Source organism: Zalophus californianus, chromosome 10, assembly GCF_009762305.2.
Source record: "Zalophus californianus isolate mZalCal1 chromosome 10, mZalCal1.pri.v2, whole genome shotgun sequence".
Taxonomy (NCBI): domain Eukaryota; kingdom Metazoa; phylum Chordata; class Mammalia; order Carnivora; family Otariidae; genus Zalophus; species Zalophus californianus.
This window is the reverse complement of record NC_045604.1, coordinates 83,688,437-83,715,417: the sequence shown is the minus strand read 5'-3', so window position 1 is coordinate 83,715,417 and position 26,981 is coordinate 83,688,437. Positions and strand designations below refer to the sequence as shown.

Genomic DNA, 26,981 nt, shown 5'->3' with positions numbered 1-26,981 from the left:
TATAATATTAATAAATATAAAAGCTTACTTTGTGAAAAGGCAGAATGTCCATGATGTTCGGTTAATTTAATGCATGGAAGGCAAATTCGTTAAGTGAGTGCTGGAGTCGAATAGATTACCAATGTTTTCCTTAACTCAACATGCGCGCATAGGAGAAAATCGAAAGTGTACCTAATTTTTCTATTTTCTTATAGGAAATAAGTTTTCCTCTGCAATTCCAACTTTGCTTGGCAATATTCAAGGAGAAGAGTTGCTGGTTTCTGAATGTGAGGGAGGAAGCCCTCCTGCTTCTCAGGATAGCAATAAGGATGAGCCTAAAAGTGGATTAAATGAAGACCAAGCCATGATGCAGGATTGCTACAGCAAAATTGTAGATAAGCTGTCCTCTGCAAACCCAACTATGGTGTTACAGGTACAAAACACAATTTGCATGTTTTTAAACAATTTTTATTATATTCCCCTCTCCTCCAAAGAACAACCTAAAAACAAAACCCATAAAAACTGTCATGGAAATATTTGAAGAACAAAAAGGCTTTTGGAATAATCGAAATTGGCTTTACAATTCAGTATTGGTTTTATAAGTCTGTTTATAGAATTAGTAATCAACGTTCTCTGATCGAATAATGAACAAAAAATGCACACACGGAACTTGTAGTTTCTAGTGTTTGCAAAACTGTGTGTGAACTTGTAGAAGAGCATATTTGCATGTACTGTGCGTGCAGGTTCAGATGCTTGTGGCTGAGCTGCGCAGGGTTACTGTTCTCTGGGATGAGCTCTGGCTGGGAGTTCTGCTACAGCAACACATGTATGTCCTGAGACGGATCCAGCAGCTGGAAGATGAGGTGAAGAGAGTCCAGAACAACAATACCTTACGCAAGTATGTTTTCATACACTTTTACTCTGAAAATGAAGCTACCTCCCACTCCCCCTTTTTAATGTAAAATATACAAAACATAAAACTTGTTATTTTAACCAATTTTAAGTGTATAATTGAGTCACGTTAAGTTTACAGTGTTGTGCAACCATCACTACTGTTGATTTCAGGAACTTATTCATCCCAAACATAAGCTCTGTACCCACTAAACACTAACTCTCCATTGCCCCTTAACCCTAGTGCCTCTTTATCACTATTCTACTTTTTGTCTCTGTGAATTTGACTACTCTGAGTACCTCACAAAGTGGAATCAAAGGTATTTTTCCCTTTGTGTCTAGCTAATTTCACTTAGCATGTTTTGAAGGTTCATCCAAGTTGTAACATGTATTAGAATTTCCTTCCTTTAGCACTGAGTAATACTCCATTGTATGGATATACCACATTCTGTTTTGCAGTCATCTGTCAATGGACATTTGGGTTACCACCTTTTGGTTATTGAGAACAAGGTTTCTATGAACAATAGTGTACAAGTATCTGTTTGACCCCCTGTTTTTTTATTATTTTTGTATATGATCCAATGGATTTGCCTGGGTCATAGTGTTACTCTATGTTTAACTTATGGGGGGATCACTAGCCTGTTTTCCTGCACCACTTTATATTCCCACCAAAAGTGCACGAGTGTTCCAGTATCTCCATATCTTCGTCAGTATTTGTTATTTCTTGTTTTTTAATATGGAAGACATCCTAATGCATATGAAGTGGTATCTCATTGTGGTTTGGACTTGAATTTCTCTAACAACTCATGATGTTAAACATCTTTTTGTGTGCTTTTTGATCATTTGAATATCTTCTTACTTTAAATGTCTATTCAAGTCTTTTTCCCATTTTTGAATTGGGTTGTTTGGGGAGGTTTTGTTATTGATTTAGGAGTTTGCTCTGTATTCTGGATATTAACCCCTTTCAGATACATGATTTGCAAATATTTTTTCCCATTTTGTGCATTCTTTTCACTCTCTTAATAGTGTCTTTTGTTGCTGGTAACCCCGTTTTTCTGTTTTTGTTGCCTATGCCTTGTGCCATACCCAAGAAATGATTGGCAAATCCAGTGTCCAGAAGCCTTTCCCCTACATTCTTTCCTTTTTTTTTTTTTTTTAAGATTTTATTTATTTATTTGACAGAGAGATAGTGAGAGAGGGAACACAAGCAGGGCGAGTGGTAGAGGGAGAAGCAGGCTTCTTGCTGAGCAGGGAGCCCGAAGTGGGGCTTGATCCCAGGACCCTGATCATGACCTGAGCCACACAGATGCCCCTCCCCTACATTCTTTCCTAAGAGTCTTAGGTCTAAAGGTCTTTGATCCAATTTGAGTTATTTTTTTACATGATCGTATAAGGAAGGTAAGGGTCCGACTTCATTCTTTGCGAGTAGATACCTAGTTTTCTCAGCACCAGGTGTTGAAAAACTGCCTCTTTCATGTGCTGGATATTTTTACAATGCTGCGTTTTAAGTTATTGTGCAAATATTTTATTTATTTTAGCTTATTCTTTGATACTGTTTACTTACATTAGATGCATTGAAACTCTTGTATGTTTGTAAAACTCTCGATGTCTTCCTGGTCAGGGAAGAGAAAATTGCAATCATGCGGGAAAAGCACACAGCTTTGATGAAGCCCATTGTGTTTGCTTTGGAGCATGTAAGGAGTATCACTGCAGCCCCTGCAGAAACACCTCATGAAAAGTGGTTTCAGGATAACTATGGTGAAGCAATTGAAAATGCTCTTGAAAAGCTGAAGACGCCGTCAAATCCTGCAAAGCCTGGAAGCAGCTGGATTCCATTTAAAGAGGTACAGAAAAATCTCAAGAATGCTACTAAAATGGGAAATTCCGTATGAGATACAAAATTTGAATATGGGAACTCTCCTTACTTGGAATGTGAAAGATTTTGTAGGCCCGTGGAAGGCAGCCTATGACCAGTTGCTTATAAGGAATGTGGAGAGAGGTATTTTCTTCATTTTGAGAATTTGGGAGCTAATGGGCCTAGGGCAGCAAACTTTTATCTATAGAGGGTTCACACTAGGAAGAATATACTGTAAGAAATTAGTTAAGGAAGGGGTCTGGCCTTGAACTAAATACTGATGGCTGGCTTTTTGTCTTCATAAGAGATTACAAAATTTAATCTTCTATCTATATTGCCTTTCTTAGGGGTGAGTATTAAGTATTTCTAACAGACAAAATATTCACATATAGCAACATCAATATTTATAAATAACTGTTTGAAAATCAATTCTGCATAGGCTATTTGGGGATGATTAGCATATTTAAGTATTTGAGAATCCTTATCTTTTTTTTTTTTTAAGATTTTATTTATTAGAGAGCACAAGAGCGAGCCAGCAGGAGGTAGGGGGCAGAGGGAGAGGGAGAAGCAGGCTCCCAATGGAGCAGGGAGAACAATGTGGGACTCAATCCCAGGACCCCGGGATCGTGACCTGAGCTGAAGGCAGACACTTAACCAACTGAGCCACCCAGGCACCTGAGAATCCTTATCTTTTATGTTGTGGTCTCCTTAATCTGTATTTACTTTGGTTTTTATCTGGTATAGCAACAGCACCATTATTTGGGGAGCCTATTTATTACCTTGTAGCTTTCTCTTTTTTTATCCTTTTCTTTCTTGATCCCTTACCTTTATTGCTCCTGATTTCCTTACTTTAGCAATGAGAAAACCATTAAAAGGTGCGCTGTAGAAACAAAGAGTACACCTGACTTTAGTAAATACTATCCAGAGGAAACGAACAAATGCTAAATTCATAGTAAATAGCTAGAAGCGGAAGACTAGAACACTAACATGAAGGATAAAGTTTATTGTGTGTGGCCTAGCTAAAACTTGTTTCCTTGCATTCCAGCAGCAGTTTCTTGCTTCTTTGTCTCCTTTTCAATAAATCAACTAAGAAAACCAGAGGAAGAGATAAGAGGAATACTTAAAAAAAAATTGTTATTTATTGATACATTTCTAAAGGATGTGTTTAGTTTCTGCCTGTTTCTAAACTTCATATAAATGAGACCTTACATATATACGTGTGTGTGTGTGTGTGTCTGTGTGTGTATCTGTGTTTATTCCATAACTGATGGTCAGCATTAGGATTTTATGATTCATCCATATTTTGTATACAGCTGAGCATTGATATATTATGGGAAAATGCTACAGTTTATCCATTTTGTCCTGTCTCTGGCTACTTGGGGTGTTTCCAGTTGTCTTTTTCCTTTTATGGAACAAAGCTCACTGAAGATTGATAAAACATTTTTCACATGAAAGCAGAGCACAGAATTAATTCAGGAGCACATTATTAAGTTAGCTAAGTAGGGATACAACTGTACATGCGATCCACTCCCAATGAGTTATTAGAAGGGGTTATGGTGTTAATTCTGCATACTTCAAGTGGTCAGAGCTCTAAATTGTTACCAACTTTTCAAGTGGCTTCTAAGGGTGTGTCTACTCTACATCCAGCAGCTGTCAGTTTTATCTTTTGCTCTATTGTAAGGACTTAAGTGAATTGATTTGGCATTGGTAAAACGTAGCTTAACACGGGGAATTAGCTTGCTACAGCACTGAATTTTGTGATCACAGCAGTGCTTTCCTTCCATCTACTGTGATTGCATTGGTTGTTTGGACAGAGAAGAAGAGACAGGTCTGAACAAAGTAGAAATCACCTAGGTCATATCAGCACACCAGTATTTCCTCTTTCTCAGGTTGGCCCAAGTATGTAACATGAAATTAAATTTGGGAACTACAATACGAAATTTCTGTATTGGTGTTTAAGTTTACTTTTATGCCAAATTGAATGTGGAAGAAAGTTAAGTGTTGCAGTGATAACGTAAACCTGTTTTTCCCCATCTTATAAATATAGATAATGCTGAGTTTGCAACAGAGAGCACAGAAACGTGCAAGTTATATCTTGCGTCTTGAAGAAATCAGCCCATGGCTGGCTGCCATGACTAACACCGAAATTGCTCTTCCTGGAGAAGTGTCAGCTAGAGACACTGTCACAATCCACAGTGTGGGCGGAACGATCACCATCTTACCTACCAAAACCAAGCCAAAGAAACTTCTCTTTCTAGGGTCAGATGGCAAGAGCTATCCTTATCTTTTCAAAGGTGGGATTTAAAAGAAGAGCCTTAATTTGATTATGGATGCTTTGGGTATGAATGTGCTGGGAGAGGATTGTTCCAGGTGAATAGCCTGGATTGTCTTGTATCTTCTGTGATTTTGAATGGAAGTGGTTGGAGCCTGTGTAGTAAGATTTTCCATTCCTTGTCGTCTCTTTGCTTAAGAACTTATGCGGGCAGAACTGAGGTACAGCTAATAATGCTAGTATCTAATACCTTGTGACTGAATGGAATGTTCTCTAATGCTCCCATTGTGCTCTCTTGGCTCTCAGTTCTTGACTGCTACTGTTGATTGAGAGGAAACACAAAAGTGATACATTTGTAACCCCATCCCCACCCCATTTGGTCACCTCTCTAGCTACTTTAAATTTTGTTTCCATAGGATTAGAAGATTTACATTTGGATGAGAGAATAATGCAGTTCCTGTCTATTGTGAATACCATGTTTGCTACAATCAATCGCCAGGAAACACCCCGTTTCCATGCCCGACACTATTCCGTAACGCCACTAGGAACACGCTCAGGACTTATCCAGTGGGTGGATGGAGCCACACCCTTATTTGGTCTTTACAAACGATGGCAACAACGGGAAGCTGCCTTACAAGCACAGAAGGTTGATAAATTCAGATATACATGTACTTTTATTTGAATTTCCATAAAAACATATATTAGTCTCTTTCTTGTTCTGTGTGACTCATAGGCTTACTGTACTTGAGCATTTTGGTAAGTTTATAAATGTTACAGAACAGACTTTTGAAATATTTAGGAAAGTGTTTCTGAGGCACATTTAAATAAAGTTTTAAGAGGTGGAAATGGTGACATTTGGTTAATCTTATTCTAGACAAATACAGGGGGAGCAGGTAGGGTAGTAGTGTGGCTGTTAATCAGTGTAAGTTGATATTTCACATTTTAATGATTTTTTTTATTGGGCTTACTAGGGGTCTTTTTTTAATATTTTAAAGACTTTATTTGAGCAAGAGAGTGTGGGCGAGAGAGAATGAGACGGGGGGAGGCAGAGGGAGAAGGAGAGGCAGACTCCCTGCTGAGCAGGGAGCCCATGCGGGGCTCCATCACGGGATCCCAGGATCACAGACAGGGTCCCAGGATCACGAGCCAAGAAGGTGGACACAACCAACTGAGCCACCCAGGCACCTCCTAGGGTCTTTTAAATTAAATTTACAAAGAAGAGAGCTTTGAAAACCAGTTTCTTTTAAATTAATTACGTAAAAAAGAAACAACTTTATATTATATTTAGAGTTAATTACTGTGATGTCATATTTTGTGCCTCTGAAATTTATGATTTTGATTTAGACTAGGGATTTAATTTAGAATTCATTTAGCTAAGCATCTGAGTGCTTAGTATATATGCCAGGAACAGTACTAAGTGCTACAGAAATAAAAATAAATTTTATACAGTCTCAACCTCAAGAGTCCATATCTAGCCAAAATAATTATTCTAATTATGGTGGATATGGGAAGGAGCAAAAGTTTGAAAGGGGTCAAGTTTAAAAAATAAGCATAGGAGACTGCAGAACAATTACTGAGGGTTAAACGAGAGATGGGAATTAGAGAGGGGATATCAGTTTTTGTCTGACTACTGTTAATTTTATATTGACGGTTGAGTTGTATCAGTGAAGAATGAAATTTGTGCATAAATGAATGATAAATTTTCAGTAGAATTATAGATTACAAAGAAGAATGTAAATGTTGAGTTTGAATTGGAGAGCGAGAAAATAGAACAGTAGACCAAGTTTTCAATGAAGTGGTAGAACTTAATTAAGAGAAAGATAGGTAGGTTGTAAGAAAGATACATAGTCCAGAAGAATTATTTATTTGGTATGTGCAGTTTGGCTGGGAAGGTGGAGAACGCCGCTCAAAAACCAGTTTTTAAAATACTATATTCAAAGTAATCTTTATCTTTATTTAAATAAAGTTGATTTTTTTTTTCTTAAAAAAATTTTTTTTAAGGCCCAAGATTCCTACCAAACTCCTCAGAATCCTGGAATTGTACCTCGTCCTAGTGAACTTTATTATAGTAAAATTGGCCCTGCTTTAAAAGCAGTTGGGCTTAGTCTGGATGTGTCCCGACGGGATTGGCCTCTTCATGTAATGAAGGCGGTATTAGAAGAGTTAATGGAGGCCACCCCCCCAAATCTCCTTGCTAAAGAGCTTTGGTCATCTTGCACCACACCTGATGAATGGTGGAGAGTCACACAGGTATGTGTTTTGTTTTGGGGTGTAATCAATATTACTGTTTCTTTTGCCTGCTTCCTGTCTAGTCTGTGTTGTTCACCCTCCTCCTCTTCCCCCTTTGTCTCACTCCAGACGTGGTAGTTTGAGACCTGTATTCGAGTCTTGCGTTGCACTTATTTTCATAAGGCATGGCCATGACTGTGTGAGGGCAGAACAGAGGGGATTATGGATGAAATGAAAAGAATAAAAGCTTGAGAAAGGGAAAAACTAGGGAGGCTGAAAATAGTTGTTTTGTTTTAAATCTAGCATTCGAATACTAAGTAGGACCAACAGGGACCATAATGTCGTCTGCTGCTCAGTGCAGAGCCTCTGGGACCACTTGCAGCATCCCTGAGGAGTGCTATTTAGAAACGAGGAAGTGGGATTATGGAATTGTGTAAATTTTGGAGCATCAAACCATGTTGGAAGGAAAGTTGCTGATGGTGTTACATCTTGCTCTCCCCACCCACTCTCCCCTCTTGTTTAGTCTTATGCCAGATCTACTGCAGTCATGTCTATGGTCGGATACATAATTGGCCTTGGAGATAGACATCTGGATAATGTTCTTATAGATATGACGACAGGAGAGGTGGTTCACATAGATTACAATGTTTGCTTTGAAAAAGGTAAAAATAAGTGGGACTTTTACATTTATATGAGGGTCAAATGTTTTTGATAAAAGGACAAAAATAGAACAATTTGTCTTTTCAAGGTAAAAGCCTTAGAGTTCCTGAGAAAGTACCTTTTCGAATGACACAGAATATTGAAACAGCACTGGGTGTAACTGGAGTAGAAGGTGTTTTTAGGCTTTCATGTGAGCAGGTACGCTATTTCTCTCATACCTTTTAATGTATCTGTTAAATCCTGTGGAATGAAAAACTGCATTTGAATGAGGAAACTTGTGGCAAAACCTGATTAAAACACCTCTGAAAACAGGTTCTACACATCATGCGGCGTGGCAGAGAGACTCTGCTGACATTGCTGGAGGCCTTTGTGTATGACCCCCTGGTGGACTGGACGGCTGGGGGCGAGGCGGGGTTTGCTGGCGCTGTCTATGGTGGAGGTGGCCAGCAGGCTGAGAGCAAGCAGAGCAAGAGAGAGATGGAGCGAGAGATCACCCGCAGCCTCTTTTCTTCCAGAGTAGCTGAAATTAAGGTGAAGGCAACGATAAGTCATCACCATCGTTTTACTAGTGTTAACATGTCCATCAAAAAGCTGGGTAAAACTATCCTTTAAAAAAATATTTTTGAAAGACTGTCCTGTATAATATTGTGTCAGTGAAATAGGGCGATTTGATGTCTTTTTAGTAGGAAATGCTCCCATACAAAGACATAAAATATATTGTGTGGCGTGGTGGTAACTACATGGTGTTGTTGAGATTTGAGTCTCAGTTTATGGCTATGTAAACTTGAATGCAGTGGTTATCATTATCTGTAAAATACACGTGGTTCCATCATCCCCTCAGGGGTTTAAATAAGAGATTTAAATAGAGTAATATATCCAGGATGTCCATCTAACATGATCCTTGTAGCAGATGTCATCATATCTCACAGTTGACCCTGTAAGAATTTCCCTAATCATAATTACCTTTTTACAGGTGAACTGGTTTAAGAATAGGGATGAGATGCTGGTTGTGCTTCCCAAGCTGGACAGCAGCTTAGACGAATACCTAACCTTACAAGAGCAACTGACAGACGTGGAAAAACTGCAAGGCAAATTGCTGGAAGAAATAGAGTTTCTAGAAGGAGCTGAAGGAGTGGACCATCCTTCTCACACTCTGCAGCACAGGTTTAAAAGTGTTGAACACTTGTTTCTACATATATGCCATTAAGGAGAATTTTCATATTTGTGTAAACATTGTCAACTTGAATTAGAATTATTAAGCAGTTTACGTAAATGATAGAACCTCTCCCATGGAATGCAATTGTGAATTAATACATAGGAATTCACTTAAATTTTCTGCTTTATTATATTAAATTGAAATGTTTGCATAATTATGGGAGATAAGTGGATATAGTGGTTAGAATATGAACTTGGATTCAGAAAACCTGAGGTTTGGGTTTCTCTCTACAGTTCGTGTCTGGATCCTTATTCATTAGTACAGTGGTAAGTATTTTATCCACTTTGCTGAATTAAGCATTAAGCTAAATAGAATGAGCTAAGTGAATGAACCTTGTACAGTGCAGGTGCTTGGTAAAAAAGGGTAAGTATGCAAGTGCCACACACTGCATGAGTCTCTGAGGTGAAAAGATCTGTGAAGTATCCATCGTTTACACTAAAGATAACTCAACACCTGGCAGGTGTGGTGGGTTTTGAAAATGTTTTACTTAAAATGTTGTTGAGTATAGTTGAGAGAAATATGGGGAAAACCAGAGAAGTAAGGGACATTTGAGCAGTGCCCTTAAGATTGAAAAGGAGCTTACCAGGTAGTCCCAAGTATGAGCAAAATCAAGGTTATGAAAGTACATAGAAGGAAGAAGCAATTTAAAAGTTTTTTTCCCTCCTATTAGGTATTCTGAACATACTCAACTACAGACTCAGCAAAGGGCTGTTCAGGAAGCAATCCAGGTGAAGCTGAATGAATTTGAACAGTGGATAACACATTATCAGGCTGCGTTCAATAATTTAGAAGCAACACAGCTTGCAAGTTTGCTTCAGGAGATAAGCTCACAAATGGACCTTGGTATGGGTTGATTTATCTTAGATACACATGTTGAGCATGTGAGTTTTGTATTTCTGTGTTTATGTGTGGGGTTGTGGTTTGTGCTCCTTTCAACGACTGCTGGTTTGGAGTAGTTTCACCGTGATTAATAATTGTCTTTTACCAAAAGGTCCTCCAAGCTATGTGCCAGCGACAGCGTTTCTGCAGAATGCTGGCCAGGCGCACTTGATTAGCCAGTGTGAGCAGCTGGAGGGGGAAGTGGGCGCTCTTCTCCAGCAGAGGCGCTCTGTGCTCCGAGGCTGTCTGGAACAGCTGCATCACTATGCCACCGTAGCTCTGCAGTATCCAAAGGCCATATTTCAGAAACATCGAATTGAGCAGTGGAAGACCTGGATGGAGGAACTCATCTGTAACACCACAGTAGAGCGCTGTCAAGAACTCTACAGGAAGTATGTTGATCACACTTTTCTTGACTTCTCATGGGATTAAATGCAAAGTTGTTTTCAAATTATCATTATCATGTGTGCATAATATTTCATTTTTCGGAAAGAAATGGTTGTTGGATGGAAGCTGAATGGGGTCCTTTTTTTCTTGGTTTTAAGAAGATTTGAGGTCATGTTTTCTCTTTTAAGATGGTGTGTTTTTCCTAATTAATTAAAATGTATCCCAGTGTCAGAGTTATGGAATCAGGGTAAAGAGAGCTAAACTCATTTGAGCTATTGCTGACTCACAAGTCGTCTGGGAAAATTACTTGAGCTCTTGAGACTTTTTCTTATCTGTAAAAATGGAAATCATGGTTTCTACTATTTAAGATTTGGGGATCGATCAGAGGCAATATTCTCCAGTGTAAATGGGAACTTTTGGGGTGCCTGGGTGGCTCAGTCAGTTGGGTGTCTGCCTTTGGCTCAGGTCATGATCCCCGGGGTCCTGGATTGAGACTTGCATCAGGCTCCCTGCTCTGCGAGGAGCCTGCTTCTCCCTCTGCCTCTCTCTCTGTCTCTCATGAATAAATAAATAAAATCTTTTAAAAAAAATAAATAAATCGGGCTCCTGGGTGGCTCAGTCATTAAGTGTCTGCCTTCGGCTCAGGTCATGATCCCAGGGTTCTCGGATCGAGCCCCGTATTGGGCTCCCTGCTCGGCGGGAAGCCTGCTTCTCCCTCTCCACCCCTTCTGCTTGTGTTCTCTTTCTTGCTGTGTCTCTCTGTGTCAAATAAATAAATAAAATCTTTAAAAAAAATAAATAAATAAAATGGGAACTTTCTTTACAAGCAGGAGGTGGTTACATTGTAAACGAGCATCTCTCTCTCTTTGTGTAGATACGAAATGCAGTATGCTCCCCAGCCTCCACCAACAGTGTGTCAGTTCATCAGCGCCACGGAAATGACTCTGCAGCGGTACGCAGCTGACATCAACAGCCGGCTTATCAGACAAGTGGAACGCTTGAAACAGGAAGCCGTCACTGTACCTGTTTGTGAGGATCAGTTGAAGGAAATTGAACGTTGCATTAAAGTTTTCCTTCACGAGAACGGAGAAGAAGGATCTTTGAGTCTAGCAAGTGTTATTATTTCTGCCCTTTGTACTCTTACAAGGTGAGTTAGCCAACTTTGTACTAAGACCATTTTGTTGTCTCGAAAACATTCATACTTAATGAGATTTCCTGTCCCTTTTGTTTAATACCAAACTTAAGGTATGCTTTGACTTTCATTTCATTAGTCTAGCCCACCGTTAGGCTGCTTTACTTCCTTTCCAAGTTTGAGGTATCCGCTTTTGTGTGTGAGTATAGCTGAGTAGGTTTCACTGTACAAACCCTTGTTGCCTTTAGGCGTAACCTGATGATGGAAGGTGCTGCTTCTAGTGCTGGCGAGCAGCTAGTGGATCTGACCTCTCGGGATGGAGCCTGGTTCTTGGAAGAGCTCTGCAGTATGAGCGGGAACGTCACTTGCCTGGTGCAGTTACTGAAGCAGTGCCACCTGGTGCCACAAGACTTAGACATTCCGAACCCAGTGGAAGCTTCTGAGGCAGTTCACTTAGCTAACGGAGTGTACACCTCACTTCAGGTGAGAGCTTTTAAATTAACTTAAAATTGATAAGTTTGTTTTAGATATTAAACATTGTTCTTTTTATTGCTGGTTCAGAAAAGCAATTTGACTTACCCCTTTTAATGTTGCTTAATCGATCATTTAAAGATCAGTGTGACGTTTGTAGCCAGAAGTTGGTTACAGTTGCATAAGTTTATTCTTAACACATGGCATTAAACCTCTAAATGTATAACTTATCTAAATTCAGTAAACATTAAAATATATTTTTCACATATTTATAGGAATTAAATTCAAATTTCCGGCAAATCATATTTCCAGAAGCACTGAGATGTTTAATGAAAGGAGAATACACATTAGAAAGTATGCTTCATGAGCTGGACAGTCTTATTGAGCAGACAACTGACGGCGTTCCCCTGCAGACTCTAGTTGAATCACTTCAGGCCTATTTAAGAAATGCGGCTATGGGACTGGAGGAGGAAACTCATGCTCATTACATCGATGTTGCCAGGCAAGTGGATGGTAGCTATGACAGAGCTGGGGAAGTCGGATGACAGGTTCTGGGCTCTGTGCTGCAAGTTTAGTTTTAATTTTACAGCAGATAGAATTACTTAAAAATGCTTCTATACACATCTTAAAATTTTTTGTTATTTTACTTATTTATTTTTAAGGATTTTATTTATTTATTCATGAGAGAGAGAGAGAGAGAGGTAGAGGCAGAGGGAGAAGCAGGCTCGTTGCAGGACTCAATTCCAGGACCCCAGGATCATGACCTGAGCCGAAGGCAGACGCTCAACCAAGTGAGCCACCCAAGCGCCCTATACAGATCTTTTTACAAAGTTTATTTATTTGGGGGGCGCCTTGGTGACTCGGTTAAGCTTATGCCTTCGGCTCAGGTCATGATTCTGGGGCCCTGGGATCGAGCCCTGCATCGGGCTCCCTGCTCAGCGGGGAGTCTCCTCCCTCTGCCCTCTGCCCCTTCCCACCGGTTGTTCTTTCTCTATTAAATCTTTAAAAAAAATAGTTTATTTATTTGGAAATAATTACAGATTGACAGGAAGTTGTACAACACATGTGTGCAGGGACGTCTTCTGCAGGCTCCATCCTTCCTGTGGTGTTAGCATCTTGCAGACTCTACTTCTGTGGCACCACCACGAAGTGGATGTCAGTACAGTTGACAGAGCTTACTGAGATTCCCCAGTGACACATGCACTGGGTGTGTAGCTCCGTGCAGTTTTATCACATACACACTATACTTTGAGTGTTGTGGTTTCACCATATGTGTGCTGCACACACGCAAAGTGGAGTGTGTTATTTTTTAATCCAGCCCTTGGAACACCATGGAAGCATCTGAGCCAGTTTAGGTAATAGAGTATACACCTCAATTCAGGTGAATGCTTCTAAGTTTGCTTAAACTTTATAAGTTTGTTTTAGATACTGAACATGGTGTTTTTCATCTCTGAAATCCAGAAAAAACAGTTTGACTTTGGAACCTGCAAAGGTTGGGTGGTTCCTCCAGCCATGCACTATGTCCCTAGCTAAGCTGTAAGCCCCTTTATCTCTGGTGACTTAAGACCTCTTTCTTCGGCATTCTGGTGTCGAGTTTACCCTAGAAAGTATAATTGAGAGAGAAGAAATGGATTGACCTACCACTTCCTCCCGTGAGAAAATTCAAAGAAAAGAAAGTAGAATAGTATAATGAACCTTCATTTTTCCACCTTTGGTAATTATCTGCACCTGCTTAAATTGTTTAAATTATTTATGTTGTTTAAATTGTACCACCTCGATTATTTTGAAGCAGGTATTTTTTCATTTTTAAATACTACAGGAAGTACATATATCTAAAATACAAACTTACGTTTCTTAATCATGGTGCCGTTACTTCACCCCAGAAGTTAATAATTCTTCAATGTTTTCTGTTATCTGCATTCAAAATTTTCCTATTTATGTTTCTTTATAGTTGTGTCACCATACAGTATAAAAAATTAGTAGTTATAGCATAAACTAAATGTCAGCTAGATGATGATTTAGGTTATTTGCACAACAGCTTTATCATTTAAATTTCTAACATTATTTAAAAAGATGCTAAGTCGATACACCTTTCTTTCTCACTAAATTTCAGCTCTCATTTATCTCCCTTTAATATCTAATTCAGATTTCTCTTACCGTCAAATAGATGATTATTTACTTTTCATGTATGATTTGGGTGACAGACTTCATGCCTGGGGTTCTCTTACAGCTTGTTTGTACCTTGTTTTGGAGAAACTTTGATTATCTCAAGAAAAAAATTGTATACCATCTTGTAGCTCTTTTTTCTATTAGAAATTGCTCTGGTTAGTCTTTTTAAATTCTCTTAATAGTTTTATAGTTATTTCTGTGTGTGTGTGTGATAAAGTTGAAAATCTAGTTAACATTAGTAACATGAACTGATACTAGTTGTAGGTACCAGGAATGCTGTTTTTGATTTTTTATATAATATGGTCAGAATAGTGTCCGGATACAGAAGCCATGGTGCAAGTCTTAAGTTAATGATAACGTACAGGGTGAATTTCTGAGGACTTATACTCATCTATGCAGTATTCAAAACCAGGTGTGCCACAAATGGCAGGCCTTTGAGTTTATGGTCTGTAGTTGACTCTGTCATATATGTGACAGTGTAAACATAGTTGACAATTTTTGCTAAGTCCTCCAGCTTTAGAATTACATGATTTTTGACATCTATTGAGGGTTTGTATTATTTTACATTCTTTCTGTAAAGTGAGACTGTAATATCTTACATAGTTCTTTTTAAAATTGTCATAATTCAAGTTTGCATAAAATTTAATCATGTGAACATTTACTAATACTGAATTGGAACCATTAACTTCACATTGTGATGGCACTACATGTCATTTTATCCTAACACTCTGTCCTGCATTCAAAAAGATTTCTAGGGGTGCCTGGGTGGATCAGTTGGTTAAGCATCTGACTCTTGATTCCGGCTCAGGTCGTGATCTAGCGGTCCTGGGATTGAGCCCCGTGTGGGGCTCTGCGCTCAGCTAGGAGTCTGACTGAGAATTCTCTCTCTCGCCCTCTGCCCCTCCTCCTGCTTGTGGTCTTTCTCTCTCTCTCTCAAATAAATAAACCTTTAATGAAAAAGGATTTATTTTCTAGATTGCATGCTAGCTGTGACTCTTGCTGACCTTTTGTGTTCTCCCCCAAATGTATTATTCTTCAGTTAGGATTTTAATTCCCTTTTCTTTTTCTCCAGAATACTTCATGCTCAGTATGGTGAATTAATCCAACCAAGAAATGGTTCCGTTGATGAAACACCAAAAATGTCAGCTGGCCAGATGCTTTTGGTAGCATTTGATGGCATGTTTGCCCAAGTCGAAACTGCTTTTGGCTTATTAGTTGAAAAGGTAAATATTTTTCATTTATTTCAAATTATTTTAAGAATAAATAATGCACGTGTTGTAAAGTAGTTGTTCACTGTGTGGAGAGTGGAGAAATGAACTTTCTTTCTTTCTTTTTTACATAGTTAAACAAGATGGAAATTCCCGTAGCTTGGCGAAAGATTGACATTATAAGGGAAGCCAGGAGTACCCAAGTCAATTTTTTTGATGACGATAATCACCGGCAGGTGCTAGAAGAGATTTTCTTTCTGAAAAGACTACAGACAATTAAGGAGTTCTTTAGGCTCTGTGGTACCTTTTCTAAAACTCTATCAGGTAATCTTTCACATTTAAACATGCTGGATTTACTTGTGTAGAACTTTGGAAGGGGGCAGGATGGAGTAGGCTTAATTTAATTGTATGTTCATAAGGTCTTGTTTTTAAATAAGCATCATTATTACCTTATTTAACTTTGCATGAAATAGTTTAAGAAAATATTCCTTTTTTAGGATCGAGTTCACTTGAAGATCAGAATACTGTAAATGGACCTGTACAGATTGTCAATGTGAAAACCCTTTTTAGAAACTCTTGTTTCAGTGAAGACCAGATGGCCAAACCTATAAAGGCATTCACAGCTGACTTTGTGAGGCAGCTCTTGATTGGACTACCGAACCAAGCCCTAGGACTCACCCTCTGCAGTTTTATCAGTGCTCTAGGGGTAGACATTATTGCTCAAGTGGAGGCAAAGGATTTTGGAGCTGAAAGCAAAGTTTCTGTCGATGATCTTTGTAAGAAAGCGGTGGAGCACAACATTCAGATTGGGAAGTTCTCTCAGTTGGTCATGAACAGGGCAACTGTGTTAGCAAGTTCCTATGATACCGCCTGGAAGAAGCATGACTTGGTGCGCAGGCTGGAAACCAGTATTTCTTCTTGTAAGACAAGCCTGCAGCGTGTTCAGCTGCATATTGCCATGTTTCAAGTAAGTATTTTTCTAATGTGTTTTCCTCCACTATAGGAATTTGAAAGCCGGGGGAATTAATATAAAACAATATAAAGAAAAAAATATTTAAATGTCCTGAATTGTGCCAGCCCGCAGCAAAGCCAGCTTTTTGAAAAGCATTTTGTTATTTCCAGTTTTTTCCTTGTTTCTGTTCCCTATAGTTGAGAATATTTTGTGTTTACACTTTGTGACCTTTAACTTTGTTTCCATCAATATCGTATGGTTGGTATTATCTGTGTCATTAAGTATTATTTGTAAATATAATTTCTAATGGTTGAATTTATTTGTTATGTGAATATGCCTCCTATATTACTTAACATATAATTAAGATTTTCTAAAGTGACTTCTGTTTCTGTGTTGCTCTAATGATGTGACAGCTTTGTGCATGAATCCGTCATCATGTGGAATTTGTTTTTAGGGGCCTGTTTTTGTCCTTGATTATTTAGGAGACAGTATGACAACATAGGCTTTAAGGGTGAGATGGATTTGGATTCAGGTATATGAATTTGAGTTTCCTGAAGTGGGGACCATACCTCTCACCAAGGTTGAAGACTATGAGGGTTAAAAATGATGTTTTATATAAGACACTAAGCACAGTTATGTAAGACACTAAGCACAGTATAAATTGTAGCCCTTCTTCTTTCTTCTTTTCTTCTTCTTTCTTTTTTTTCCCTTCCAAATATAGGCTTCAGTATTGTCTGTAGCTTCAAACAGGTTGTGTAATTCATGGAGTAAATTTGGGGGCTGCATTTTCCTAGGATCTGTTTTGGCACAAACAGTGGTTACTTTGTATTATTTTATGGGAAAGCTGCTTCCGGATGGTGGAGTTGGTGGCTTCAGCTCAGTGCATGGGATCAGTGTATTTCCTTCTCTGTGCTTTTATCATGAGCTGATGTGTTTTTACTTTATAAATTAAGAAATGTAATTTATTCACATTTTGAAATTGTATTTATTATATATTAACGGTCTTTCTAGCACATTGGAATCTTTTTGTATTTTTTTTTCTGAAAAATGTAAGTTTTATTATACATTCTAGTTTCTTCCCTTAAAATATGGACAACTGTATGGAAAATGTTGTAAAAATACTTACAATTTTGTTGATCTGAACAAATGTTCATCATTTTAAGCCCTAAGTGCAATGTATTACTTTTAAATTGTAGCCCAAAAGTCTCATGGGCTTTCTGGGGCCTCCCTTAAAACATACAAGATGGCTTGATCCTCTGTGAGCAGTTGCCTGCCCCTTTCTGCAACTTCTAGGTTCTCTGTAGAATTCTTTGTTCTGTGACTGCTGCCATCATTTCTTTCAGTTACTTGCTTAGCCTCAGCTGGACAGTCTTCACCTCTCCACCCACTATCCCCCCATGCCTTTTCCAACCTCTTAACTGGAGATACCTTTTGGGGGGATTGTATACTAGACTTTTACATAGCCTTGGAAACATCTTCAGAATTACTACTTAGATGTTGCATATCACTGATCCAAGACGTCTTATTTAATATCAGCCATTCTCTGCATTAGGAAATATTTCACCTGGTGATTCTTTTGTAATGTTTCTGCTATTACAACTTCTCTGCCTCCCTCACTTTGCTGCAGCTGGGTTTTTTTTTTCTCTTCCCCCAGTCCTAATTCACACCTCTCCTCCCTTTATCTCAAGTTGTTGTTGTTTTTTTTTCCTGCTGATTTGATTACATTGCCTTTTCTTTGAACAGTGGCAGCATGAAGACCTCCTTATCAATAGACCACAAGCCATGTCAGTCACACCCCCCCCTCGGTCTGCCATCCTAACCAGCATGAAAAAGAAACTCCATACTCTGAGCCAGATTGAAACTTCAATTGCAACAGTTCAGGTGTGTTTTGTCAGACCTTAACTTGAAGCACACTCACTTTGAGAAATAACCTACACTGTGATAAGGTGTTCAGTCTATCTACATGTCTGTCCTTGGCTGCTAAGTCACAGGGGCATACTCCTTTTGCACTTTTCTTTTTAATTTATATCTTTTTTTCTTACCCTCCAAAGTAACCAAATCTTATGGTACCAGTGTATTTTTAACCAGGAATAGAGACATACTAAATATTTCAGGTTTTTAATGGATTTGATGATTGCTCTGCCTTTATATGTTAAGGGAACCTTGGTGATTAGAAAAACTTGAGCATTTAATTTGTTTTTTGAAAGGCACATAAGCAGTTATATCTGGCTTACTATTCATATCTAAAAAGCTTAGGCATTTTTTTTTCATTTCGAGGAGAGTGCGCATGCGTGTGTGTCCCCATGAGTCAGGAGGGTCAAAGGGAGAGGGAGAGAGAATCTTAAGCAGGCTTCACAGCTCAGCACAGACCCTGACGCAGGGCTCGATCTCACAACTCTGAGATAATGACCTGATCCGAAATCAAGAGTTGGACGCTTAACTAACGCATGCACCCTGCTTAGGCATTTTTTATGTGTAGTTAATGATATTTTATGCTGTCAAAGGCAATAGAACATTTTCCTGACTACTATTATTGAGTGTATTTCTTTCTTTTTCTTTTTTTAAAGATTTTTATTTATTTATTTGACAGAGAGACACAGCGAGAGAGGGAACACAAGTGCGGGGGAGTGGGAGAGGGAGAAGCAGGCTTCCCGCTGGGCAGGGAGCCTGCTGTGGGGCTTGATCTCAGGACCCTGGTGTCATGACCTGAGCCAAAGGCAGATGCTTAACGACTGAGCCACCCAGGTGCCCCACTGAGTGTATTTCTTTATCATTTCTGCCTCATAATTTAATCTCACCTTCCTTTTTAAAATAAACAGGTCTTGATGATGGTTATCTATGTTTTCATATTGTGTCTCCTTACTCTGACTTACATGACTGAGTACTCATGTACTCAGTAGTAACTGACATTTTTCTGTTCATTTTACAAATTAATTTTGTATGAAATCAAGTATAATCACTTCTGTAATTTTTACATTTTTAATGAAGTGTTTCTGGAGCTCACTTCTTTGAAGATTTTGAAATATCTTTTCTCTACAGTATATTAGGCCTAGTTTTCAATTTTGGAGAATGAATATACCTGCTCTTTGCGATTTTAGAGGTGTGTTTCTGTGAGAGAAAGAGGGAGAGAAGCACAGAAAAGACAGGATGTGAATTCCTCCACCTGAAGTATTGAATAAATAATGGGATAACTTTGTTATATAAAACCTTCCTTATAATATGGATAGATTTTTTTTACTGTTATTTATGAACTTTTGAATTTGGGAGAGTTTTATTTTCATCTTTCATAATCAAAAATATAAATGGATTTTTTAAATTAAGTTTTTTATTTTAATTCTAGTTAAGATACAGGGTTATATTAGTGTACAGTATAGTGATTCAGTAGTGCTATACATGACTCCGTGCTCATTGTGATAAGTGTACTCTTTAATCCCCATTGTCTCTTTTACCCCTCCCCGCATTCACCTCCCCTCTGGTAACTACCAGTTTGTTCTCTTGTTAAGAGTCCGTTTCTTGGTTTGTCTCTCTTTTTTTTTCCCCTTTATTCATTTGTTTGTTTCTCAAATTACATATATGAGTGAAATCATATATTTGTCTTTTTCTGAATGACTTATTTCGCTTAGCATTATACTCTCTAGCTCCATCTATGTTGTTGTAAATGGTAAATGGATTTTTTTATAGATAGCACATAAGGGCATTAGGAATTTGATGTAGAAGGTGTTTCATTTTAAAGACTACTTTATTTAAAAATGAAAATCTTGGGGTGCTTGGGTGGCTCAGTCGGTTGAGCATCCAACTCTTGGTTTGGCTCAGGTCATGATCTCATGAGTCATGGGGTTGAGCCCTACATCAGGCTCTGTGCTCAGGGGGGAGTCTGCTTGAAAGATTCTCTCCCTCTGCCCCTCCCTCCACTTGCTCACTCTTTTTCTGAAGTAAGTAGAAGCAAATTTTAAGACAAACTGAAAGCCAGTTCTTAACCTCCCCAGACATGTTTAGCCTTAAATATTCAAAGTGAAATAAAGATTAATTCCAGTAGATGTTATGTTAAAGTGTTTTCTAAATTACGTATGTCCCATCCTGCTTCTTTTGAATCTCTCTTATATTTGTATAAAATGCTCACCAGGAATTGGAGAGTGTCAAATATTCACTGAGGTTCTGCTGGCTTTTGTAGGAAAAACTAGCAGCCCTTGAAGCAAGTATTGAACAGCGACTCAAGTGGGCAGGTGGTGCCAACCCCGCACTGGCCCCCGTACTACAGGATTTTGAAGCGACAATAGCTGAAAGAAGAAATCTTGTCCTTAAAGAGAGCCAACGAGCAAGCCAGGTATCGTGACCCACGTGCGCCGCCTTTGTTTCCACTTACGGGGTTCGACGACTGATTGGAAGTTATGCGTGGGATAGCCAGGGGTAGCTTGAGTCCACCCTCTAGTTCACAGTGCTGGGAAGAGGGGCTGATAGGCCTTGGTGGGAAGGGCTCCCTTAGGCTGAGCTCGCAGCCAGTTATTTCCCTAGACCTTTACTGCCTCCTAGCTAAATACAAAGTGGATTCAGCCTCTGTTGGAAAATAATGAGTTTAATTCCATATTTGTCTAAGGTTCTCTTTATGCAACTGTGGTGACTCTGTGGCAATAAAATGTCTTTATGACCTTGTGTTCCGCCAGAGTTTGTGGATTAACTTCGTTATGATTGGGGGAAGGGGACAAAAAGCAAAAAAAAAAAAAAAAAAAGTAATTTTCAATCAGGTATAAAATTAGGCTAATACAGTGATTCTCATATCCTCGTAACCAATTAAAATTTAGTGATTATCAACTTAAGTCCCACTTTATTTCCTCTATACTTCCTATTCCTCCTTCCCATCCCATTTTTAATGAAATCCCAAATATTCTGTCATTTTTATCTGTACATATTTCAGTATGTATTTAAAAAGGTGAGAACTATTTACATAATCACAATAGTACTATCATACCTTAAAAGATGTGCATTATATTGTCAAATGTCCAGTTAGTATTTTGTGATCTTTATTGTGAGGTTAGGCAAGAGTTGAAGCAGAAGGGCAACATTCCAAATTGGAAATTTGGACATAGCACAAATAAACTGCAGCTGAACATGATAACGGTTTTTTTATGAAGTAAATTTTCTGGGTGAACGCAAACATGTAGAAGATACTTTTACATATTGTCCTTAGGTGCTTTTAACCATCTTACACCTAAAGACATCAACCAAAACAAGGTGCATTTATTCATAGCCTTTATCAGGATTAGATCTATTTCCCAAAAGAGTCGTTCATACATTTTTCAGGACCAATTGTGGTTCTGAATTCTGGAAATGAATAGGTAGTATTTTTTCATGTCAAATTAAAATTACATTTCCTCCCTTATTGTGATGGTTCCATTCCTCTTTGCCTCTTCACAGGTCACTTTCCTCTGCAGCAATATCATTCATTTTGAAAGTTTACGAACTAGAACTGCAGAAGCCTTAAACCTGGATGCTGCATTATTTGAACTAATCAAACGATGTCAGCAAATGTGTTCATTTGCATCACAGTTTAACAGTTCGGTCTCTGAGTTAGAGCTTCGTCTATTACAGAGAGTGGTGAGTCTTGAATCTTGGTGTGGGAGTAAAGAGATTAGTTGTTGAAAATGATAAGGCCAGGATTATGCCCTCGAAGTCCATGTAATATATTCACTCAGTTTACATTTATGCAGTGTGTGTCCTGTATATAAAATATTGTTATGGGATCTAATGATTAAATCTAGGGGTACCTGGCTGGCTTGTTTGGTGGAGGATGTGATTCTTGATCTCCGGGTTGAGTTTGAGCCCCACATTGGATGTAGAGATTACTTAAAAATAAAATCTTTTTTTTTTTTTAAGATTTTATTTGAGAGAGAGAGAATGAGAGATAGAAAGCACGAGAGGGAAGAGGGTCAGAGGGAGAAGCAGACTCCCTAATGAGCAGGGAGCCCGATGTGGGACTCGATCCCGGGACTCCAGGATCATGACCTGAGCTGAAGGCAGTCGCTTAACCAACTGAGCCACCCAGGCGCTCTTGAAGATAAAATCTTAAAAAAAAAAAAAAAAAATGATGATTAAATCTTGCTCTTAGCCCCCCAGGGAACCTATTGATAATAAATAATACAATGAATTAAAAAGTTAAAAGAATTCTCAGAGCCATAATTGGAAGTACTGTGGAGGTTCAGAGGGGAGGAGAAATTCAATGTATAGCAAATGACTTAGATGCACTGAAAATAGGGTAGCAGACAGAGGGCTAGGGGAAGGTGAATGCTGGACAGGAAGTTGAGTCCAGAAATAACAAGTTGATAAATTAGGTGTTTATATTTTATGGGAAGGTTTTAGGCTGTGTATTAATTAAAAACCTCCTGTGTCTTTTTTTTTTTTTTTAAAGATTTTATTCATTTATTTGACACAGAGAGAAAACGAGAGAGGGAACACAAGCAGGGGGAGTGGGAGAGGGAGAAGCAGGCTTCCTGCTGAGCAGAGAGCCTGATGTGGGGCTCGATCCCAGGACCCTGGGATCAGGACCTGAGCCAAAGGCAGACGCTTAACGACTGAGCCACCCAGGCACCCCCCCCCCGTGTCTTTTTAACGAGTGATTTACACTGGGGTCCTAGATACAGATCATCTTTGAAATTCTAGATATATATTTTATGTCTAAATTTTAAGCATTTATTCCCTGTGTGATTATGCAGAAAAGTTAAAAATTTTAATCTGTATTTCATAGATTATTTAAATTATTAAGTACTATTATTTACATAATTAGTTCATGACTTAGCAAATGAGGTTCTTTGTGTCAGCTTGAGTTACTAATACCTTTTGATGGTGGTGATAAAGGAAAGAATCTTATATTATTCCATCTGATACTTAAACAAATGTTCGTTCTGTTTAGGACACCAGTCTTGAACATCCTATTGGCAGTTCTGAATGGCTTTTGTCAGCACACAAACAATTGACCCAGGATATGTCTACTCAGAGGGCAATTCAGACAGAGAAGGAGCAGCAGATAGAAACAGTCTGTGAAACAATTCAGAATCTGGTTGATAATATAAAGACTGTGCTCACTGGTCATAACCGGCAACTTGGAGATGTCAAACATCTCCTGAAAGCGATGGCTAAGGTAAGACTAATACCACTGACACACAGTTAACTCCCTCCTTTTGTAAAATTACAGTACATAAAAATACATAGTTGATTTGGTAAAATAATGACATAAACAAAAACACCTTCTCTCAGGTCACATCTTCCCATTTGTTTGTAATTGAGTTACTTTGTGTTTTTATCAACTTTTTTTTTCCTTTTTTAAAGCAGGTTGTATTCTGATTTTGTACCCAGAGAAACTGAGGGTTAAAGAGATTGATTCACCCAAAGTCTATAACTTAACAATAGAGCTGAAACTTGAATGTAGCCTCAGAGTGTTTCGATCTCCCCAAAATCTTTTCCTCCTCCCAACCCTTATTCCTAGGCTCATAGGAGTTTGTCTCCAAAATGATTTCTTCTCTTTTCCCTCCAGTAGCCTATGTAACTTACATAGTAAGGAAACTGAGCCCCCAGAAAACGCTAAATAACTTCATCATTGCAAAACAGCAGATCATTTAACTTGGGGATTTGTTTTTACTTGGAGTTTTTATTTTTACTGGAAATAAGATTTCTGTAGAAAAGGAGTTCCAGTGTAATAAACAGATTAAACACATATTTGAAAAACACTTATTACTTGTTATCTAAAAGGTGACTGTCTTATGAGTAACTATTGAACCAAATTCCATTTCTCTTAATTCTTACCATACTGAGTCCAGGATGAGGAAGCTGCTCTGGCCGACGGGGAAGATGTTCCCTATGAGAACAGTGTGCGACAATTCTTAGCCGAATATAAATCATGGCAGGACAACATTCAGACAGCGCTCTTTACCTTAGTCCAGGCTATGGGTCAGGTGCGAAGTCAGGAACATGTTGAAATGCTCCAGGAAATAACTCCCACCTTGAAAGAACTGAAAACACAAAGTCAGAGGTAAGAATGCCTTCTGGCCTAAATTGAAGATGTAGTCAGAACATAAGCAAAACATCTGGTATTGTAAGTTTTGCTTAATTCAGCTACGTTTTTTCAGTTTTGTTCATATTTATAAGCAGTTACCTGGTGAAGCATTTCATAAATAAGCTATTTTATTTTGTATTTCAGTATCTATAATAATTTAGTGGGTTTTGCATCACCCTTAGTCACCGATGCAACAAATGAATGTTCAAGTCCAACGTCATCTGCTACTTATCAGCCATCCTTTGCTGCAGGTATGACTTCTCTACTTCAAAAAAGACCTGAATCTTGATCTGTTAATAATGTACACGTAGATGCTAAGGTGTTTAATTATACTTTTAAGTGTCTAATATGTTCGTAGTCATCACCTTTTTAAAGGGCTTTTCTGTCACAACTCAAACTGAACACATTTTGGTTTAATTTTAAAAGTACTTCTGTGAGAAACGGGGCACCTAGGTGGCTCAGTTGATAGGCGTCTGCCTTCGGCTTGGGTCATAATCCCAGGGTCCTGGGATGGAGCCCCACATGGGCTCCCTGCTCCGCGGGAAGCCTGCTTCTCCCTCTCCCACTCCCCCTGCTTGTGTTCCCTCTCTTGCTGTGTCTCTCTTTGTCAAACAAATAAAATCTTAAAAAAAAAAAAAAAGGTACTTGTGTGAGAAAGTAGAAATATCTTGTGTTTAAATCCTCTTTAAATGATTTATGAATATAAAATACATGCTTGTTGGAAAATTTTTAAAAAATAGGAAAATTTGTAGTTTCATTCCAGTTGGAGGTAAAACCATTACATATTTCTTGTTGGACTTGTGTGTATATGTGTGCATACACATGCACAAATTGGGATCATTCTGTGAATGCAGTTCTTGTTGCCTTTTCCCACTTAATATTAAATTGGGAATTTCCTTGCCATCAGATAATCTTTTAGAAAATGACTTAATGCCCCAATTTAATATATCATTCTATGTCTTTACTGTATCAATCCCACATCGTTGGACAGTTAATATATTTACAGTTTTTTGATGCCACAACAGCAGTGAGCATCATTGCACAATTTGTTTTTGAATGTCTAGCTCTTTAGGCTGTATTTTTAGGAGGACAGTATTTCAAGGGATAAGGACTTGAAGGTTGTAAAATCGTATTTCTGTTCATGGCTCTACATTTGTAGTTGATGTTTGAGAGAGCACTGCCCTGCTCTCTCCTCTTTGTCTCCCTCCATCTCTTCTGTTTACGTGTGAATTGAGCCACCCACTCTCTCTATAGCAGTCCGGAGCAACACTGGCCAGAAGACTCAGCCTGATGTCATGTCACAGAATGCTAGAAAGCTGATTCAGAAAAATCTTGCCACATCAGCAGATACTCCACCAAGCACCATTCCAGGAACTGGCAAGAGTGTTGCTTGTAGTCCTAAAAAGGCCGTCAGAGACCCTAAAACAGGGAAAGGTAATTAGTTAGAATAAGGATGCATTAAATATTTATACAAAGTGGTGGTTTGACTTAATGTATGTTTCCGTTGCTTCGTAGCTGTGCAAGAGAGAAACTCCTATGCAGTGAGTGTGTGGAAGAGGGTGAAAGCCAAGCTAGAGGGCCGTGATGTTGATCCGAATAGGAGGATGTCAGTTGCTGAACAGGTGACCATTTTTTAAACTTGATGTATCCATTTTAATGCTGCTGAAACAGTACAGGTTTAAGGATACCCTCACCCATGTCCTTGGTGGTTCATCAAGAAATAAGGAACTGAAATTTATTTTCAGAATTCAGAAGATTTTGAGTAATGGTAGTTCTGGAGTTGTCAAATAATAGTCACTGTTTTATTCTGATTCTACCCTTTTAGCACATTTCCTTTCTCCCCAGCCCTCTTCTAACAGAAATTTAAGGTGTGACTTGACCCCCTCTCTCTCCTCCTCCAGAGAGCAGTTAAGTTGCATTTTAAAGAGGATTATCTGAAGGTTTCCAGTGAAACCAGGGTGAAGTTTGGGGTGCAGGAATAGTATCTATAAAGTGTTTGGGGGTGTCAGTTTGTCTGAACTCATTACTCTGAAATTTTCTCATTAGTGTTATTAGAATTGTATATATAAATTTGAGAACGAATACCCACCCCCTGCCCCGGCTTTTTATTTTGAAATTTTTAAACCTACAGAAATGTTGTAGGAATGCCCATGTACTCTACTCTTTACCTAGATTTAGTAAACCAGTTGTGTTCCTACAGTTGCTTCATCTTTCTACGTATGTGTGCATACACTGTTTTTCAGAGCCATGTGAGAGTTATACAACACTTCATGCCTAAATATTTCAATATATATCTCCTAAACAAAACATTATTATTAACTCAGGAAACTCACTATTGATGTTAACATTGACTGTTAACTCACATGTAGTCCATATTCAGATTTCTTCAGTTATCCCAAAATGGCCTTTATTGCTTAGCCCCCGCAGATCTGGTCAAGGCTCATCTTGAATTTCATATATACTTGTTCTACTTTTAGTTGCCTTTAATATCTAGAGCAGCTCCTGCGGATTTTGTTTTTTTTCCTTTTATGACATTGACCTTTCTGATGTGTTCAGACCATTTTGTAGAACGTGCCTCACTGTGTATTTGTCCGATATTTTCCTCATAATTAGGAATCAACATTTTTGGCAGGGATA

The 26,981-nt window shown here is 38.5% G+C and overlaps 1 protein-coding gene across 6 annotated transcripts in view; it reads left to right on the top strand.

Moving 5' to 3' along the window:
* Positions 1–26,981, top strand: part of SMG1 (SMG1 nonsense mediated mRNA decay associated PI3K related kinase) — a 104,600-nt gene that overhangs the window by 71,686 nt on the left and 5,933 nt on the right. For 4 of the 6 annotated variants that reach the window (XM_035722091.1, XM_035722092.1, XM_035722096.1 and 1 more), the window contains 27 exons: positions 195–412; positions 723–877; positions 2,492–2,714; positions 4,773–5,019; positions 5,414–5,643; positions 6,999–7,247; positions 7,750–7,888; positions 7,975–8,084; positions 8,199–8,417; positions 8,860–9,050; positions 9,336–9,368; positions 9,773–9,945; positions 10,094–10,373; positions 11,243–11,515; positions 11,749–11,983; positions 12,247–12,473; positions 15,213–15,363; positions 15,483–15,672; positions 15,846–16,315; positions 18,044–18,181; positions 20,472–20,624; positions 21,713–21,892; positions 23,205–23,432; positions 24,109–24,320; positions 24,489–24,595; positions 25,599–25,778; positions 25,860–25,966. In XM_035722091.1, the coding sequence (XP_035577984.1) occupies positions 195–412; positions 723–877; positions 2,492–2,714; positions 4,773–5,019; positions 5,414–5,643; positions 6,999–7,247; positions 7,750–7,888; positions 7,975–8,084; positions 8,199–8,417; positions 8,860–9,050; positions 9,336–9,368; positions 9,773–9,945; positions 10,094–10,373; positions 11,243–11,515; positions 11,749–11,983; positions 12,247–12,473; positions 15,213–15,363; positions 15,483–15,672; positions 15,846–16,315; positions 18,044–18,181; positions 20,472–20,624; positions 21,713–21,892; positions 23,205–23,432; positions 24,109–24,320; positions 24,489–24,595; positions 25,599–25,778; positions 25,860–25,966 (5,318 nt within the window). The remainder of the gene's footprint in view (positions 1–194; positions 413–722; positions 878–2,491; positions 2,715–4,772; positions 5,020–5,413; positions 5,644–6,998; positions 7,248–7,749; positions 7,889–7,974; positions 8,085–8,198; positions 8,418–8,859; positions 9,051–9,335; positions 9,369–9,772; positions 9,946–10,093; positions 10,374–11,242; positions 11,516–11,748; positions 11,984–12,246; positions 12,474–15,212; positions 15,364–15,482; positions 15,673–15,845; positions 16,316–18,043; positions 18,182–20,471; positions 20,625–21,712; positions 21,893–23,204; positions 23,433–24,108; positions 24,321–24,488; positions 24,596–25,598; positions 25,779–25,859; positions 25,967–26,981) is intronic. The other 2 variants (XM_035722093.1, XM_035722094.1) reach the window with 2 other exon arrangements.